The sequence below is a fragment of the Peromyscus eremicus genome, chromosome 19 (genome assembly GCF_949786415.1).
Source record: "Peromyscus eremicus chromosome 19, PerEre_H2_v1, whole genome shotgun sequence".
NCBI classification, from domain to species: Eukaryota; Metazoa; Chordata; class Mammalia; order Rodentia; family Cricetidae; genus Peromyscus; species Peromyscus eremicus.
In genome coordinates, this window is record NC_081435.1 from 71943357 (window position 1) to 71962673 (window position 19317).

General features: G+C 45.5%; 1 protein-coding gene across 1 annotated transcript in view; it reads right to left on the reverse strand.

Annotated features, from left to right (window-relative positions):
* Cndp1 (carnosine dipeptidase 1) overlaps positions 1–10045 on the reverse strand; it is a 28184-nt gene extending 18139 nt beyond the window's left edge. Inside the window, exons 1-4 of the mRNA XM_059246647.1 lie at positions 9929–10045; positions 6634–6783; positions 5091–5253; positions 2860–2948 (exon numbers count right to left, since the gene is read on the reverse strand). Of these exons, the coding sequence (XP_059102630.1) occupies positions 2860–2948; positions 5091–5253; positions 6634–6783; positions 9929–10009 (483 nt within the window). The 5' untranslated portion in view covers positions 10010–10045. The remainder of the gene's footprint in view (positions 1–2859; positions 2949–5090; positions 5254–6633; positions 6784–9928) is intronic.
* Between the last annotated feature and the right edge of the window lie 9272 nt (positions 10046–19317).

Genomic DNA, 19317 nt, shown 5'->3' on the forward strand with positions numbered 1-19317 from the left:
TGTGGAACCCACTGTACATCTGTGTATCCTAGAAGAAGAGCTGAAGCTGTGAATCCGCACAGTCAGATGTCCTTTAGTGACATTGGATGAGCACATGATTGCTGCGACATAGCTGGAAAGCTAAAAAGGTCTTCAGCAAATCATATCTCATAAGATGCAAACCAGGGCCAGCAACATGCTCAGTAGGAGAGGGCACCTGCATCGAGCCTGATGACCTGAGTCAGTCTCTGGGACCCACCTAGTGGAAGGAGAGAAACATCCTACAAGTTGTCCTCTGACCTTCTTACACATCCCTGGCATATGTGGTCCTGCTGTCCATGCTCCTCTCCACACACATGTACACACACACACACACACACACACACACACACACACAAATTTTTAAAAATTAAAAATATAAATGATGCAAACCAATCTGATGGCTACCAAGTGTGGGGCCAGAAGCCAAGGTCCGTACTTGGTCACCTCTGCTGCTCAGGGGACCTGTGACAATCCAGGATGAGCTGTGTCACTTTTTGGTGGTTCATTTCTCTGAGATGAAACAGTGGCATTAATGGTTGCCCTGCCTCTTAGTGAGCTGATGCGTTGAGGGGACCCATGGTTGAGTTCTCTGAGAGCAAGAAGGAAGAAAGGCAGGGAGGACAGGAAGGAGGTTTCGTCACCACGAGATATTTGCAGTTGTTCCTCCGTAGTCGTTTGCTTAAAATGGCGTCTCTCTATGCAGTCCAGGCTGATCTGGAACTCACAAGCCTCCTGCTTCAGCAGCCTCCCAAGGGCTTGGACTCCAGATATGTATTACCACATCTGCCTTGAAAATATCTCTTCGCCTAATGTTCCCCGCAAGCCTGTGTGGTAGAAGTTCTCATTCCTAATTCATAGGTAAGGAAAATGAGGTTCAGGGAGGAGGTTACAAGATGTGTCCAAGGACAGTAGTGGCTATTTCTCATTTGTTTGTGATTCTAGAATGTTCAGAGCTAAACTAAAAAAGCAAAGCACATTATGGCCTTCATATAGTCATTTCCTTATAAATATTGGTTATAGCACATAGAAAGGAAGGGAGGGAGGGAAGGAGGGAGGAAGGGAGAAGGGAGAGGAGAGGGGAGGAAAAAGAGGTGGAAAGAGTAGAGGGTAAGGGAACACAATTGAATGGAACTCTACAGAACCGGAAGAGCTGAGAAAAGGGGTAAAGAGAAGGAAGTGGATGGAAAAGAAAGAAAAAGCAGAGGAAGAAAAGGGAAGGAAAGAAGGGAGGGAGAAAAGGAAGAAAGAAAGAGGGGAGAGAAGACAGGGAGAAGGAGAAAGAGGAAAGGAAGTAAGGAAGGCACCAAGCCATTTTCAGAGTAAGAGAAAGAAAGCAGAGAGGAGGGAAGGAGGGAGGGAGGAAGTAGGAAAGACAGGTGGCCTTATCAGTGCTCAGGGCCTGTTTAACTAAGCAAGTTCCCTGCATAAGAAGATGGATCAGTGGGACCCAGCCTGACACCCTCTGATTGTCTCAGCTCCTGTTTCTCAGTGTAATGAAGAATTTGAATCCAAGAGTAATTCCCATCTCATCTGCTTGTGTCCCAGAGAGGGAAGCCCCTGGCATTCTGATGAAACACTCTGGTCTGGTTGATTAGTCAGTGTTTGGGAGAAGGAACCGTCTGCAGTCAAAGCCTGGAGCCTGGGCAGGGTGGCTTGCTGCTTGTGACTCTGATTCATCTAGTGACAGGGCTCAGAGATTAAGTTGCAATGCGGGAGGGATCTTCCTCATAGGGAGATGCCAGCAATCCTGATGAATGGAGTCAAGGGCCAGGTTCCATACTTCAGGCTGGACAGGCTACTTCTGGACAACATGAAAGTATGAAGCAAAACATAGTGTTTAAGCCTGGCTTTCCAAATCAACATGTCCATTTGTAGAGAAAGGAATCTGAGGTCTAGATGGGTCAAACCACTTGCCCATAGCCACACAGCAGATTTAGTCCTCTTTGGGAATCTAAGCATAAAAAAATGGAAGGACTGGAGACGAAACTATCCTTGTTAGTACAAAGTAAGAGAGGAAGATGCATCTGGACCTACCTACAGTGTTCTCAGATAGCCAGGAAGAGTGACGGCCTCCTCAGAGCTCCTCCCCTGCCTTGCTTCCATAACCTTATAGGGACAGTGATGGGAAAATAGCCTGTCTTAGGCAAAGGGTCTAGTGGACTCAGGCAGCAAGCTCCCAGGATCTGCCCGTCTCCAGGACCTTAGCTCTGGGATTGTAGGCTTGTGTCACCTCAGCCAGCATTTTACAGCAGGCGCTGCGGTTCTGAACTCAAGCCCCAGTACCCACTGAACCATCTCCCCGGCACTGTAATCTAGGTTTTTTGTTTGTTTGTTTGTTGTTTGGTGTGTGTGTGTGTGTGTGTGTGTGTGTGTGTGTGTGTGTGTGTGTATGTGTGTGCGCGCACGTGAGTGCATGCATGCAAATACCACAGCACACATGTAGAAATCAGAGAACAGCTTGAAGGAGTTGCTTCTCTCCTTCCACTGTGTAGGTCTCAGGGGATCAAAGTCAGGCTTGGCAGCAAATGCTTTTTCTTGTCTACCCAGCACACCAGCTCCACGTTGTTTTTAACGTGGCTGACATTGCAGGCTGGAATCCATGCTTCCAGGATGATTGGTCTCTGGCTGGCTTGCTCTGAGTAAGTTCCCCGAGTTTCCAGAGTTTCCAAAGCTTTCACCTTTCTGTCCAAAATGGTTGGGACAATAACAGGCACTCAGGGTTGTGAAAAGGGAGTAGCCCTGTGCAGTGTCCTGAGGACAGGGTAAGCAACTCAAGCACATTTTCACTACAATTGCTTCATATCCACCGCCCTCTCTGGAGCACAGCCGGCCACCTACCTGCTCCAGAGCTCTGAAGGCGCTCACGGCGTTAATCCAGGCCAAGACAGGGCCCTTGTTGTCCGTTGCACCCCGCCCACAGAGTTTTCCTTTAAAACGAAAGGAGAAAATTTCAAACAGTGTGGGCACATCTGCCAAGTTACACGTGTTATAGAACTCGTGTTCTGAGATCAAACAAAAGCCATATCCGGGTTAGAAATTTCTACAATGCCCAATGACTGAACTCTGTGATTGCAGTTAGTTAAAATACTGCATACCCAAACCAGACTATTTGGGACTTAGTCCCATTGAAACCCATATGTTCCCCATCCCTGTGTCTGACCTGAGCGTCCTTGTGATCTCCAAAGCTTGGAGAATATATGCCAGGAGACCCCTAAGTTTTACCAATCAAAAAGCAGAGCATGCCATCAGATGACATCTGAAACCTATGTAGATTTTCCCCTTGACTCGTGTGACCCACCTACCTGTGGTCTCTGCCAACGTTTTGGGCAAGTGTGATGAGTTTCATTGTTCTTTGACTAATAAAATCTCATGGAACCATTTCCATAGTGGAATGTGTCATTTTGAGAAGCATGAATCTGTGTTCCTGGGCCATGGTCATTCATATTTGGCTCCATAATAATCTATCTTATAAAAACATGTAGTGGGTAGCCATTCCAGCTTTGACCTGGAAGTTCCAACCCTCATTGAGGCTCTGATAACGGTCATGCCTACAAGGCAGGGCTGAGAGAGGACGCTTAAGACCCAAGATCCGAATGCATGGGCTCTCTTGGTTCCTGGACCCAGGATGCTGAAGGTAGACCAAGCAGAGTTCTCCAGAGAACACTGCCGGACTGCGCTACACCTTTCCCAGACCCTGCAACCTATCCCTTCACTTGTAAGTTAATAAACCTCCCTTTTAACTATGTGGAGTGGCCTTAATAATTTCACCAATAAAAACATTTTTTAATTATATATGTGTGGATAGTTTTGCCAGCTTGAATGTCAGTGCACCACTTGTACGGCAGCAGCCCTCGAAGGCCAGAAGAGGGCACTGGATCAGGTAGAACTAGAGATACAAATGGTCATGAGCTGCCATAAGGGCTGTGAGTCAAGCCCAGATCCTCCTGAATAGCAGCCATGTTCTCAGCCACCAAGCCACCTCTCCACCCACAGAATGAACCATCTTTTATTCCCTTTGGGTGAGAGCTGTTTTGGGATCAACAGCTAAAAATAATGCTTCATGAGTAAATACTTTTAACAGTAATTTCTAATATTCCAGATATAAATCTTGCTCTGAAATTGCAAAATGTGCCTGGTATGATGGTGCATGCTCAATTCCAGCATTTGGCATTCAGTAGGTAAAGGCAAGAAAATCAGTTCAAGGCCAACAATTGGCTATACAGCAAGTTCAAGGCCAGACTAGGCAACTGGAGACACTGTCTCAAAAGCAAAACCAACAGAAGAAATGCAAAGCATAATTTCTCATGTACAAATAGGACGCTCAACACCAGTCATATAAAACAAGCTAGTCTAAACACACACATCTCACTAGTCTTGGGAGAACTTAGCTGTTTCGTCCAAGTTCCTTAATAGCCCTCAAGGATGTGTTGCTGAACAGCTCACAGCATAGTCTCCCATGCTGAGACTTTTCTGTTAGAAGAATAATGAAATGTCTGTACATCTCTATTAACCTTTCATCTTCCTTTCTTCACAAAATACAAATTAGATCTGCTAAAAGAAAAGTTGCGATCTAGACAACTGTTCTTATTGGCCAAACACTCCACCCCCTAGGGTCACAGAGACACAAAGTTCATAGTTTCTTCCACAATGGAAGGAGATGGACATCATTGACATGAAAATATGGTTTCTCTCAGTTTCTCACTCTTTTCTCTCTCGGACCTGGTGTGTGTGTGTGTGTGTGTGTGTGTGTGTGTGTGTGTGTGTGTGTGTGATCAAATCTAGGACCTCAGTAGACAAGAACTTTACTACTAAGCTATATCCAGGACCTCTTTTTTTTTCACTTTTTCTTTTGAATTATGGTCTTGCTCAATTGCCCAGGCTTGTCTCAAATTCATGTTGTAGCACAGGTTTGGCTTGAAATTGTGATCCTTTCTCCAGCCTTCCGAGAAGCTCTGCCAGACTTAGATCTGCTTATTCTTAACCATGGCTAAGGACACGGAACAGTCTTTGACTCTGTGCCCAAGCCTTGACTACAGAGAAGCTCCACCCAAGAATCAGATGACACTGACCATCCACCTCTGTGAGCATGTAGGGGTCTGTGAGCCACCCATCATCCTTCTGAGCTGGCTGCACATCCAGGTGCCCATAGAAGCATACTGTGGGCTTCTTGGGATCATTTCCCAGCTCAGCCAATATGATTGGAGGTATGGGAAGACTCTGACCATCAGGCATCTGTGGGATAGTGAATCACAATATTAAAACAAACAAAAAACAAAGAAAACCCACTCTCTATTCTTCCAGAACATTCAAAACAAGAGTCCTATCTACTCTATGCTTGAGGCCCTATAAAGCCTACATCATTTTTCTGAGCATCACTTTCCCCATCTCTAAGGTGCATACAATGGCTGTCTATGGTGATGCATGACTTTAATCCCAGGACTAAAGAATTGAGGCAGGCAAATCTATATGAATTTGAACCAGCCTGGTCTACAGAGTGAGTTCTAATCCAGCCAAGGCTACACAGTGAGATTCTGTCTCAAACAAAATAATAAATAAATAAACCCACAAAAATAAACCAAAAAATGTATACAGTGATACACTTTCAATAAGTATATGAAACATCATTGGAATTAGTATTATCAGTAATCATCAGACATACAATGCCAAATGGTATAGTTCTTTGGACATATTATTCAAGAACTCAGATCTCAAATGGCTTAAAGTAGCAGATTTTCCAAATCCTGGAAATCTTTGATGATTCTGAAGTGCTCAGTGGTAAAGCAGGAGACACTGGATGCTTTTTTGAAGATCTGCCATCCATGGTACAATGGCAATTCTAAGCAATGGTTCTGAGCTGGCTGCTTTTGTGATAACTTGACACAAGCTAGAGTTATCTGAAAGGAGGGAACCTCAATTAAGAAAATGTCCCCACAAGATCCAGCTGTAGGGAATTTTCTTAATTAGTAATTGGTAGGAGAGGGCAAAGCCCATCGTGGGTGGTGACATCCTTGGGCTGGTTTTTCTGGGTTCTATAAGAAAGCAGGCTGAGCAAGCCATGGTGAGCAAGCCAGTAAACAGCTCCCTTCCATGGCTTCTACATCAGGTCCTGCCTCCAGGATCCCATTCTGTTTGAGTTCTTGTCCTGACTTTCTTTGCTGATGAACAGTGCTGTGGAAGTATAAGCCAAATAAACCCTTTCCTCACCAATTCACTTTTTGGTCATGGTGTTTCATCATAGCAGTAGAAATCCTAACTAGGACAGGTTCCAGGGAAAGAACACACTCTTCACATGGGTTTGTTCAGAAAGCTGCCTATACATATAAGAAAAGTCAAGGGGAAAATGTGCATGGAGTACAAGAGGGGCAGATCTTCCAATAACATTCATGGCTTTCATTTTCTCCTTAAACTGTCCCCAGTCCTGCTATGACCAGAAGCCCACAGCACAGTTTCATTTTGGACTAGATGGCATGTTTAGTTCTTATGGGAAATCTGGACTCTGTGGGGATTGAGGTGAGGATCTGAGGAAGTCCTTTTCTTAACACCACCTAAGGAAGACATGGCTAATGGCCATTGAATTGGAGGCTCCTGAACTGGAAGGAGACGCCCTGGCACCTGTTGAGAACCCAAGTCCACAGAATCCACCCTAGCTCCCAGGTGCTGGAGTTTGTCTGCCGCCAAGGCCGTCATCCTGAAGATCTCCTGTCTGAGACGAGGCATGGGCTGCACAGAAACACTCTCAATGGCCACCCATTCCTTCAGGGTCTGTGAAAGAAAGACAATTGAGGGGGTTATCGTGGTAGGGCACAGGAGCCCAGGTCCAGTGGGGTAGGAGTACCCAAACGCTCTTTAGTTTACGAAATCTTGTAGATTAGTTTAATAGCACAGTGAAATTTAAAAGTAAGTGGTGGGAGCAGGCTGTATTTCATTTGTAAAGCTTGCTTTGCAAGTGTGAGAACCCAAATTCAGTTCCTCAGAGACAGCTTTGTCAAACATAATCTGGACATTATGGTACATGCTTGTCATCCCAGAACAGGCAAGACAGAGACAGGCGGGTCCCTGGGACTCAATGGCCATCCAGCTGAGCCTACTTCATAAATCAATTAAGACTCTGGTTTCAAAATGAACAAAACAAAAAAATAACAAAGTGGACAGCCCTAGGGAAAACATACAGTGTTGACCTTTGACCTACACACACACACACACACACACACACACACACACACACACACACACACACTTGATGGGGAGCTTGGGATTTAATTTAAAAAACTGGAGACCAGAAGCATCTAATAATAAAGATGAAGTAGGGTAGGTTGAGGGAATGCAGTCAACCCATCCCTACACATTCCATCCTCTAGGCAGCGTAGCCAGGACTTGAATTCATCACTGTATGAGTTTAGTTACTCAACCCACCTCATCTTGTGGCCTTACATGCCTTTGACAACTCCTTAACCTTTCAGCCTCAGATTTCCAACTGTAAAGGAGAAGAATGAGGCTGGAGAGATGGCTCAATGGTTAAGAGCAACTACTGTTCTTGCAGAGACCCAGTTCAGTTCCCAGTACCCTCATGGTGCCTCACAATCTCATGTGACTCCAGATCAGGGGATCTAGTGCCCTCTTCCAGCTTCTGAGGGTTTCTGCACTGTGGGTGATATACATCAATTCATAAAGGTATGCACACATACACACAAAAATAAAAAGATAAATTAATTGATATAACATAGAAATAAAAGGAAATAAATTGATAACTTTTTTAAAGGAGAGAGTGTTCCCTAATTTCAGGAGGACACATTGCCTCTGTGTTATAGGACTTAGCAAACATTCACTAAGAACACCCACGATGGAGTAATTAATAACCATTGCTTATGGTCCAGTGTTGGAATCTGAACTGCTTAAGCCAAAACGAATTCTTCTTCTTCTTCTTCTTCTTCTTCTTCTTCTTCTTCTTCTTCTTCTTCTTCTTCTTCTTCTTCTTCTTCTTCTTCTTCTTCTTTTGGTACTATGCAACCAGAATGGCTTAGAACTTGTGAGAATCCTCTTATCTCTGCCTCCCAGGTGCTAGAATTACAGGTGTGCACCACGGTGCCTAGCAAAACACCACTGTTTTTAATGAAAAAAAAAATGGCATCTATTTTGGATAGCTGATCTTGACTCTGTTTCTCTAGTTTGATTTCTCTTTTCTGCTTATAGCATTTACATTCTTATCATAGGAGAATTTCCTTAGGGAATATTAGGTTTTATTCTTCACCTGGAGTTTGTAGGGCAGGTACTGCTGACACTTACGCCCCAGAGTGAACGGGATGTTTGAGGAGGCCAGGAAGAGGGATGTTCTGACTAAAAGTCCACATCCTCCCTCAGCTCCTGGAAGACTCTGTTTCTAAACTGATTCCAGAGATTCTACTTGAATTCTAGAAATCCCAGAGGTCATTCTGTTGGGTTAACATTGCAGGAAGGATCACATGGAGGTCGTGTTTAGGCACATTGGCCTGCGGAGTCAACTCCATGCCTTTGGCATGAAACACAAAGGTTTCACCCCTATTTGCGTGATGATGGTCCTAACATTGGCTGTTTGACCCAACCATTGGACTAATGTGGTGTTAGGATGTAGAGCATGCAGTCTAGTGAGATCCAAAGGAGGCCCTAGAGGCGCAAACAGGGTGGAAGTCAAGCACCGTAGCGCACCCCTGCAGTCCTAACACCTGGAGGTAGAGACATGAGGATCAGGAATTCAAGGGCATCCTCTAGGTACTGAGTTTCAGGCCAGTCTGGGCTATGTGTGACCTTCTCTCACAAAAGCAAAACACCCAAATCAGTGTGGGGACGGCTGTGATCATGGGCCCAGATGCCCACAGAGGGGACAAGAGAGCCAACGGAGAGGGGAGAGGGAAGTTACCCAGTGAGACATAAGGACATACACCTCCTTCCCTATTAGTCTGCTCTCTTTCTGCTCCCAAGGCCTCTATTTTCCTTTTCTTCAGTTGCCCACATGTCCATACCACACGCTAGGAACCAGGCTGGTGTTAGAAATACAGCTAGAGACTATCAATGTTGGCACTGGAAACTAAAAATGTTCTCCCGTTCCCTCTAGACGTCTCTGGGAACCAGGGAATACTGTCAATAGATTACTTGATGGGCTAGAATAATCACGCACTGTTGTGGAATACTATTTTAAAGTGTGTTACATTCATTTATGCTGTGGAACATTTGTTTAATGATGCAAAGATGTATTGCATTCTTTTATGTTTTATTTGTTTAACTCTGTGAAGCTGTGTTACTTTGCCTGTCCAGAACACCTGATGGTCTAATAAAGAGCTGAACAGCCAATAGCAAGGCAGGAGGTGGATAGGTGGGGCCGGCAGGCAGAGAAAATAAATAGGCGAAGAGAAGTAGGAATGAGAAAAAGAGAAGGAGAGGAGGATGCCAGGGGCCAGCCACCCAGCCACACAACATGGAGTTTTAAGGAAAGAGAGGTATATAAATAGAGAAAAGTAAAAGCCCAGAGGCAAAAAGTAGATGGGATAATTTAAGTTAAGGAAAGCTGGCTAGAAACAAGCCAAGCTAAGGCCAGGCATTCATAAAGATAAGTCTCCATGTATTTATTTGGGAGCTTGGTGGTGGGCCCCCACACATTTAAAGAAAAAAAAAAGAACTACAATGTTTCATAGAGGTGCTGTGAACACCAGACACAGATCAGATGTGCCAAGGACAGAGAGTGTCTCGTTAGAAGCCATGTCTGAGGAGTCTCTGCCACAAATCTAATGAGTACTGATGTTTTAACCTAATAAGAAGTCACCACCATTTAAAATGGAATCCTCATCAGGCGCAAACCCCGCCCCCATCTCCCAGCGAACTGATGCCACAGGTTCTGAAGGAAGCAACCAGAGCATCACATGTGGCTTTCTCCTACCTGCACGAACTCATCCTGGTGGAGGTCGATGTGCTGGAAGAGCTTCTCCAGCAGCCCTGAGGGTGGCGGAGAGGAGAACATTCCTGGCTCCAGGAGCAGCAGCAGCACCAAGACAGCTGAAGCCTGTGGTAGATGACAAAACAATGCCAGCAGTGGACTTCTGACATTTCCAGTGCTCTCCTAAAGCTCCTACCCAGGGCTGCAGCTCTGCGTGGGTTAGACTAGTGACCGGAGACTGTTGAACCAGAAGTGCATGCCTCCTCACACCTTTCCCCACATGCTTCCTTTACAAATTAAATAAATATATGTGTATGTGGATATGCTTTTTAAAGATTAAATTTCAACTTAATTATTTAAATTTTTAATGCGTACAGGTGTTTTTCCTACATGTCCGCTTGTGCACCACACGCATGCCTGATACCATGGAGCTAAAGGAGAATATTGGATACCCTGAGACTAGAGTTACAAATGGTTGTGATCTTCCATGTGGGTGCTGGGGATTGAACTTGGGTCCTTTGGAAGATCAGCCAGTGCTCTTAACTACTGAGCCATTGCTCCAGCACCTACTTTTTTTTTTTTTGAGAACTTCATACATGAATAGTTACTTCATCTACATCTCTCCACCCCCTCTCTACCTGCCCTTCATCTCCTCCCATGTCCCACCCTACTCTTCCTAGCAAATTCATAATATCTTCTTTAATTATATTGCTACACATATATATGTATATATGATACATATCTATACATCTATACATATGTCTTAGTGACTTTTATAATGCTGAGAAAAATACAATGACCAAGGCAGCTTATACAAGAAATCATTTAATTTGGGGGCTCATGTTTCCAAAGGGTTAGAGCCTATGGCAGCCGTGGCAAGGAGCATGACAACAGGCAGGCATGGTGCTGGAACAGTAGTTGAGAGCTTACATCTAATCCACAAGCAGGAAGTGGGGGGGGGGGGTAGGGTGGAGTGGATAGGGAGAGCACTAACTGGGAAGGGCATGGGCTTTTGAAACCTCAAAGCCCATCCCTATGACACACCTCCTTCAGCAAGAGCATACCTCCTAATCCTTCCCAAACAGTTCTACTAACTCAGTGGTTCTCAACCTGCGGGTTGCAACCTCATTGGAATTGAATGACCCTTTCACAGGGGTAGCCTAAGACCATTGGAAAACATAGATATTTGCATTACAATCATAACACTAGCAAAATCACAGTGATAAAGTAGCAACTAAAATTATTTCATGGTTGGGGGAGGGGGGTTCACCATAATGTGAGGAACTGTATTAGAGGGTCGCAGCATTAGGAAGGTTGAGAACCACTGCACTAACTGTTTTCAAATATATGAGCCTATGGGGACCACTCAAATTCAAACCACCTCAGCTACATACACATGTAGACAGAACACACTGAGTGTTGTTGTTCATTTTATCTCTTTTCAGGGGGCCTGCCACCCAGCTCCCAAATAAATTCACACAAGGAGGCTTATTATTACTTATGAATGCCTGGCCTTAGCTTAGCTTTTTTCTAGCCAGCTTTCCTTAACTTCAATTACCCTGTAACTTTTGCCTCTGGGCTTTTCCTGTTCTCTTACTTCTGTAAATCTTACTCTTACTCCATGGCTTGCTGTGTAGCTAGGTGGCTGGCCCCTGGCATCCTCCTCTCCTTCTCTGGCTTCTAGCTAGCTCTCCTTTTTCCAGATTTCTCCTTCTATTAATTCTCTCTGCCTGCCAGCCCCACCTCTCCTTTCTCCTGCCTTGCTATTGGCCATTCAGTTCTTTATTAGACCATCAGGTGTTTTAGACAGGCACAGTAACACAGCTTCACAGAGTTAAACAAATGCAACATATACAAAAGTAACACACCTTAAAATAATAGTCTACTACAACTGAGTCCATGTAGCATGGCTCATATGTGCACAGTCTAAGGCTGAACATCTGGGATTGGGCAACCTATGTAGAATCTTGTTCCTGGAGGAAACAGACTCCCCACCCACCCTCAGCAGCTACTTGTACTTCATCTATGGAAGGACCGTGTTGAATTTTCCCCATTAGTGTTGGCATGTCAGCTGGTGTTGCCAAAACAACCATGTTGTTGAAAGTGTCAGGTTTCGGGGATGCTATCCAGTCACAGGCACCCTAGTCTCCTGGCTCTGACCGTCTTTCCCTCCTCTTCTTTACTGTTTTCCAAGCCTTGGGTCTAGGGGTTACACTGGAGATACATCAGTTGGGGTTTGACACCCTGCAGCCACTTATTCTCTGCATTTTTACCAGCTGTGGATCTCTGTTATCGTCTCCATCTGTTGCAAAAAGCTTTGTTGGGACTGGAGAGATGGATCAGCAGTTAAAAATATCTGCTCTTGGAACCGGGCAGTGGTGGCGCACACCTTTAATCCCAGCACTCGGGAGGCAGAGGCAGGTGGGTCTCTGTGAGTTCGAGGCCAGCCTGGGCTATAGAGTGAGTTCCAGGAAAGGCACCAAAGCTACACAGAGAAACCCTGTCTCGAAAAACAAAACAAAACAAAACAAAACAAAACAAGACAAAAAAAAAGAAGAAGAAGAATATCTGCTCTTGCAGAGGACCTGGGTTTGATTCCCAGCACCCACACAGTGACTCACAACTTTCTGTGCCTCCAGTTCCGGGGGATCTGGCACCCTCACACAGACATACATGCAGGCAAAACACAAATGCACATTAAAAAAAAAAAACTTGAAAAACCAACATAAACAAACAAGTGAAAAGAAGTTTCTTTGAGCAGAAGTGAGAACACTTACTTATCTGTGAGTATAAGAATAAGGATTTAGAACACAGAAATTATGTTTGTTTAGGGAAAAGGCACCAGTAGATTCTCCTCTAGAGTCTATGACCTGTCTAGCCACAGGCAACTCACTAGGCTAACCTTACCAGGCATGAATGCTTTCCCATCAAGTGGACCTTAGGTCTGATGACACAACTGTTAGTTACTCTCAAGATAGAGAATCATTTGTTTGTTTGTTTGTTTGTTGAGACAGGGTTTCTCTGTGTAACATTCGTGGCTGTCCTGGAACTCTTTGCAGACCAGGCTGGCCCTGAACTCACTGAGACCAGCCTGCCTCTGCCTCCCCAATGCTGGGATTAAAGGTGTGCACCACCACCTCCCGACAAGAGTATCACTCTTGCATCATTGACACTATCTTGAGCCATCACTGAGGTGCATAGGCTTTGCACCTGGGTAGGACTGACTGAGTGCTCCTCTCCGTTGGCAGCTCACATTGCACCTTCTGATACTAATGGATTTTGTTGGACCTCAGAGGCTTCAGAACCATCCCTACACACCCAGAGGAGACTTGGATGTTAGTGTTACCTGCAGCAGTCAATGAGCTTGTCTTTAAGCTGTGAAACTTGGGTTATTCCTATGACACAAGCTGTCCCCTGGTCCACTTTCTATATACGGAGCCAGTTCTGAATGACAGATGTGAGAGGCATTGCTTGAGAGAGGGAGAAGTAGTACCAGGCGAAACCGAGCACATATGCACGGAAAACTCATAATGCTTAAGTCCTGTGCAGAATGGTGGGGTTCGCCAGCCCCTGCAGTGAGAGTGTCTTAAATACAAAGAGAAGAAACTTAGAAGTTTCGGTGTTATGAGAGGCAGCCATGGCCTGGGAACGTCTTCGGTCCCTGGTCTGTGTCTCTCACTCTATACTCGGATGTATTCCTTCCCTCCCCTGCCTGGCTGTGCACAAGCCATTCAGCCACTCTCCCTCACTTTTCTCAGCTCTGTAATCTGTCATCTCCACCCTACAGCCACTCCTCAGGAATGATTCTACCCAGATGTCCTTGGATACCTTTAGGAAAAATTTCCTCCTTGGCCTGGACATGGTACCATGTCACACTCAACAAGACTGCACCTGGGTGACATAGTTAGAACCTATCTAAAACATAATAATAATAATAATAATAATAATAATAATAATAATAATAATAATGGAAATGAACAAGGTGCCAGGATATTACAGTGGAAGAAAAATAACCAAACCCATAACAGTGTTTTACTTGACTAGAGTGGCTGGGATCAAAAGTCAGATAGAAAGGCTGGTGAGTGTGCGGAGAAACTGGAACGCTCATGTGCTGCTGGTAAAACCGTCGGCTCAGCAGGTAAAAGCTTTTCTCACCAAAGCTGATGATTCCCTGGACCCACATAGTGAACAAACAAAACAAAACAAAACAAAAAACCAATCCTTTCCCAATCCTCTGGCACACACACACACACACACACACACACACACACACACACACACACACGTGCCCTGCCACAGTAAATAAATAAACATAAAAACAAAAAGTAAAATGAGTCTGGCTGGTGTGGGCACAAAAGCCTTTGATCCCAGCACTCCAGAGGCAGAGGCAGATCTCTGTGAGTTCAAGGTTGCCTGGTGTACATAGTCAGATCCAGCAAGCCAGAGCTATGTAACAGAGAGACTGTGTCTCCAAAACAAAAAAACAAACAAACCAATCCCTTTAAAAAAATCCTAAAAGCAAAGCACTTTGGATGTTCTGCACATGATTAATCATGTTCCTATATGACCCAACAGCTCTGTTCTGAGTCATACACACACACACACACACACACACACACACACACACACACACACACACACAAAACCTGAAAAAATGGTTACAGCAGCATTATTTATAGCAGCCAAATGGCAGAACCAGACCAAATGTCCATCATCAGATGAATGGATAACCAAAGGTGGTATATCCCTGTAATGAGACATTATTTGCCTGAAAAAAACAAACAAACAAACAAAAACAATGAAGTACTTGGTCATAAAAAGTATTGGTGAGGTTGGGGATAGTTTAGTGATCCGGCACTTGCCTTGACAATGTAGTACTGAATGAAGTAAGCCAGACAAAAAGGCCCACTTATTGAATGCTTCCCCTGATATAAAAGTTCAGAATATATCCGTTCTGGAGACAGGAAACCTGGGGTGAAGGAGGCTGTGGCTGTCAATGAGGAGAGTTTCCTCTGAGTAATGAGAATGCTCTGAAGTGGATTGGGGCAATGGAGGTTCAACCCTGAGAGTACACTAAAAACAGTTGAACTGACCTCTACCTGGCTGAATTGTAAGATATGTGCATTGAGACACAGATGTAAAGTAACCGTCAGACACACAGCCACTCACTCGACCATTATTGATGTGAGAAATGTGTGAGGGAAGTGAGGGGTAAAGTCAAGGGGCCAGCGAGCCTGGCTTGCTCTTGATGGGAATGAGAACTTAGACCAGCAGGTGGCACTGGCGATCTGTTGGTGTCCTCTGCCCTCGATCTAGACACAGCTGGTTCAGCTAGATCCCAATGAACCAGGTGGGAAAACAACCAGGTTTGTCTTCCAAAAACTTGGGGAAAAAAAGAGCTCAGAGTACCAAGGAAAACTCATGTTAGCTCTTTGAAACTGCAAAGTGCTAAAATCTTTTTTTCCCTCAGCTCTGGGGATTGACCAGAGCCTTGTACAAACGTTACACCATCAAACTGCATCTCCGACCTCAGACAGAAAAATTCTTGGCAAGCCATTGCTGAGATTAGCATTTGAATTTGTTTCTCATCTAGTTGATATTTGGAAAGTTTTAATCTGGGCTGCTTTATACTGCTTTATACTCCTAGGTGTGGGATCACACACTTGCACATGGTACACCTACCAGGGCCATACTCTAAAGAAAAAAATGCCTCTCCCCACTGTTGTTTTCTTGTGTTATAGTCATTCTGGACCTCACACCATTGTACTCTTGGCTTTTGTGTTTGCAGAAAGAGGAGCCAGGCAACAGGAAAGGAGACTGGATGTGGGGGTTCTGGGACAGAGTTCTGGCCTCAGTGCCTCTTCAGCAGACATCCGAACTTCGGTTCCTGCTTATTACTGGTGGTTGCTGTATATTTGGAACAAAGGTTCCCAGTGTTCCAGGCTTAGCTTCTGAAGTCTTCCCAGGGGCCCCTCGGCTGTACCTTACCTGCCCTGTGCCACCTCCCCTAAGGAGCAGATCCTCAGAATCTTCTTAGCTTTTCCACAAGTTTCTGTAGCCCCGTGTACTGTCGTCTGCTCAGCCAGTGTGAGCCAAAGCTGCAGCTGAGGCCAAGTGTGGCCTAAACTCATTCCCACAGTCAAAGGGGACACCTGCACACTTCCAAAGAGTGACACTCACAAAGGGGCCCAGTTTGGAGGACCCCAATCAGACTTCTGGAATGTTGGGTGGAGTCACAAGGAATCCAAAACACCATACACCTGCTGCCCAGACTTCCTCCCTGGTGAGACATCACTTGTCCTTTCTCTTTGTTTTTGTACCAGGCTAGTCAACATGCGTGTTCAACTGACTCTGAACCACCTTGACCAGAGCCACACTCAACAGGGATAATCCCTTTGCGCCATGAATAGCAGGCAAAAGTAGGCTGTAAGCAGAATCAAACCTGCTACTCTATTGGTCGTCTTTGACCACGAACAGACTGCAGAGTAGAAATGATAGCATGTCTGTATCTGCAGTGATGCCTCTTATCCCTTTGAGCCTTCTCTGCTCCCTCCCTTTCCCATAAAACCATTCCCTTATTTCTCTTTATATAAACAGAAAAGGGGGCCATGTAATGTTCGGATCCAAACCTGACCACAACACCTGCAGCAGCTGCTCCCCTACAGACACTGATCGGCAACCAATTGGTCTGGGAAGCCCAAGCTACCAGACTTTCAGGTGCCAGGATTTCTTACCTGGGGAAGTGAATTTACATCTATTGGTGGCCAAATATCCTGCTCCCCACCCAGTTCCCTGCTCTCTGCCAGGGAATCAGAGAACCCGGCTACAGGCTCATGGAGGTAACGTCTTCTCCCTTCCGTAGAGTTGGAAGAATGGACTCCAACTCTGCCACAAGAGGTTAATTCTCCTCAGACCCTTCACCATGCCATCTCTCTGTGGCACTGAGGCCAGAACTACACTCAGAGCCCCCACCACTGCTGTCTATCTGTCTGTCTGCTCACGGCATTCATAACTCTCTGAAGAACCTTCTTATTCCAACAGTCCTGCCCAGTGTCTCTCCTAAACCTCCACCTGAAAGCCTTCGGTGTCCCATTTGCCCAACAGGTTGTCCGCCGCAACACAGGAAGAGATCTCAGCAACAACATCAATTTAGGCACCAAAAATTTTACTTACCCAGTCGCCTGGAGTCCTAATGTTCTTGTTTGACAGAGGCTGCTCTGTCCTGTTTCTGCTTCGTTGAATTTGTTATGACAGAAAAAAAATCATGTTTTATTAGCCTTGTTTTTCATGGTGATTGATTTCAAACAAAATAAAAAGGAAGAAAACAAAGCCCTCAGGTTTTTCTGGGTTATGTTAATCCCAGGCAGGCAGAGCACAATCCAGGGATTCCTGCAGAGAGGAGTGGCGGGGACCCAGGGGGCAGGAGGCAGGGGACAGGGAGGGAGGGGCCTCCTTCAGGGAGCAGCCCTCCCCCAGACGAAGGCAGCAGTTGTGAGGAGCAAAGCTCCCTAGAAATGTACAGGCAGCTAAAATCAAACATCCCAACAAGTGGACAATCCTGATCCAAGGATTTGTGATGTCTTATACAAACAGTTAGACCCCAAAAGGCAGGCTCAAGAGAGACAACAGGTGTGTAAATTTACTCCTTAAGAGAAATCAGCTGCCCCCTCGGATGTGGACACACATACATTGCCCATGAGATAACACTAAGCCATCCCCTACTGCTAGGAAAGATTCCTACCCCTCTCAGCTGCACTGGGTGTGACTCTGTCTCCTGAGCCTTGCCTGTCTGCTGTACCACAGTGCCTTCAATACTCTCCACTTCCGCCCCCCACCCCCACCCCTTTGATGAATCTGTCACTGCCGGCTGTCCATGCACTGCAAAGCCCCGATAACTGAGTTTCTGTACCGTCTTCTCCTGTGGTCTAATCTGCCAGTCTGACTCAAAAAACTTTGGCTGAGGCAAAGTTTGGCTTAGATTCATTCCCATTGCCAAAGGCAAGGCCCACACACTGCTGACTGGTGAGCGATACTGACAAAGGAGATCCAGTTTGAAGAATCCTAAGCAGCCTTCTAAGAATGCTGGGTGGAGTTATAAGGAGCCAGAAATCACCAGAGGCTGAGTGTGGAGGAGGACCTGGTGCTGAGTTCTGGGCTCCTTGTGGTTTCAGATCAGCTAGCACAGGTAACTGAATCAAGGACAATTGTATCTACTACCATGCTCTATCACCCGGCCTTTGTGGCTAGTGCTAGAGCATTGATGGGAACCACCACATATGGCTATTGGTGCCTTTTCTGCAAGCAGAAGATCTCTTTCCTGAAGTCTAGAACCAAGTTAGAAATAAAGGGGATTTAAAGATCCTCCCAACCCATAGTACTCTAAAAACCGGAGGGGATGTAATAAGATGAGGATAGTATCCCATAGGTTTTAAAGGGAGACAAGGATTAAAACCCATCATTAATGCATTGGTTTGAGATGGATTCCTCAAGCTCTGCATGTCTCCACCTAACATCCCAGTCTTGCCAGTGAGAAAGTGTGATGATTCTTAAAGACCTTAGGGCAGTGAGCCAAGGATGTCCACAGCAAACACTCTGTGTTACCCAAGCCCTATATTCCCCTCAGTAAGATTCCATATAATTACAATTGCATCAGTATTGTTGACCTAAAAGATGAGCTGGGGATTTTCCTGTGACTGAGGACCTCTTCTCCTTTGAGTGAGAGGGTCCCCAGGTGGATAGGACACAGCAATACTGATGGACAGATTTTGGAAAAATTTTAAAACAACAGCGCTTTGGCAGATCCTCATGAGTTTGAGGCCACTCTGGTCTACATAGTGAGTTCTAGGCCAGCCAGGGCTGCATGGGAAGACCCTGTCCCTGACAAAGTAAAACAACAAACAACAAAACCAGAGAAGGAAGAGCACTTCCTCCTGGTGAACTTGATTTAGTACATGGATGACCTCTTGGTGTCAGTGACATCCCAAGAGGAATAAAGACAGGGACAACAGCCTAAGAGAAACAAAAGGGTGGGGGGAATGCTCCAAATCTTAGAATTAGTGGTGGGAAGCTGGGCATGATAGCACACACCTTTAATCCCTGCACGCAGGAGGCAGAGGCAGGCATATCTCTGTGAGAGCAAGGCAAGCCTGGTCTATAGAGTAAGTTCCAGGACAGCCAGGCTATGTAGAGAGACCCTGTCTCAAAACAAATGAGAGAGAGAGAGAGAGAGAGAGAGAGAGAGACAGAGACAGAGACAGAGAGACAGAGACAGAGAGAGAGAGAGAGAGGGAGGGGGAGGGGGAGATCGAGGAAGGAGGAAGGAAAGAAGGTAGATTGTGGCAGTGTATGTTCCAGGGCATCAAAAGGGACATTCCATGGAAATCTGTGGCAGA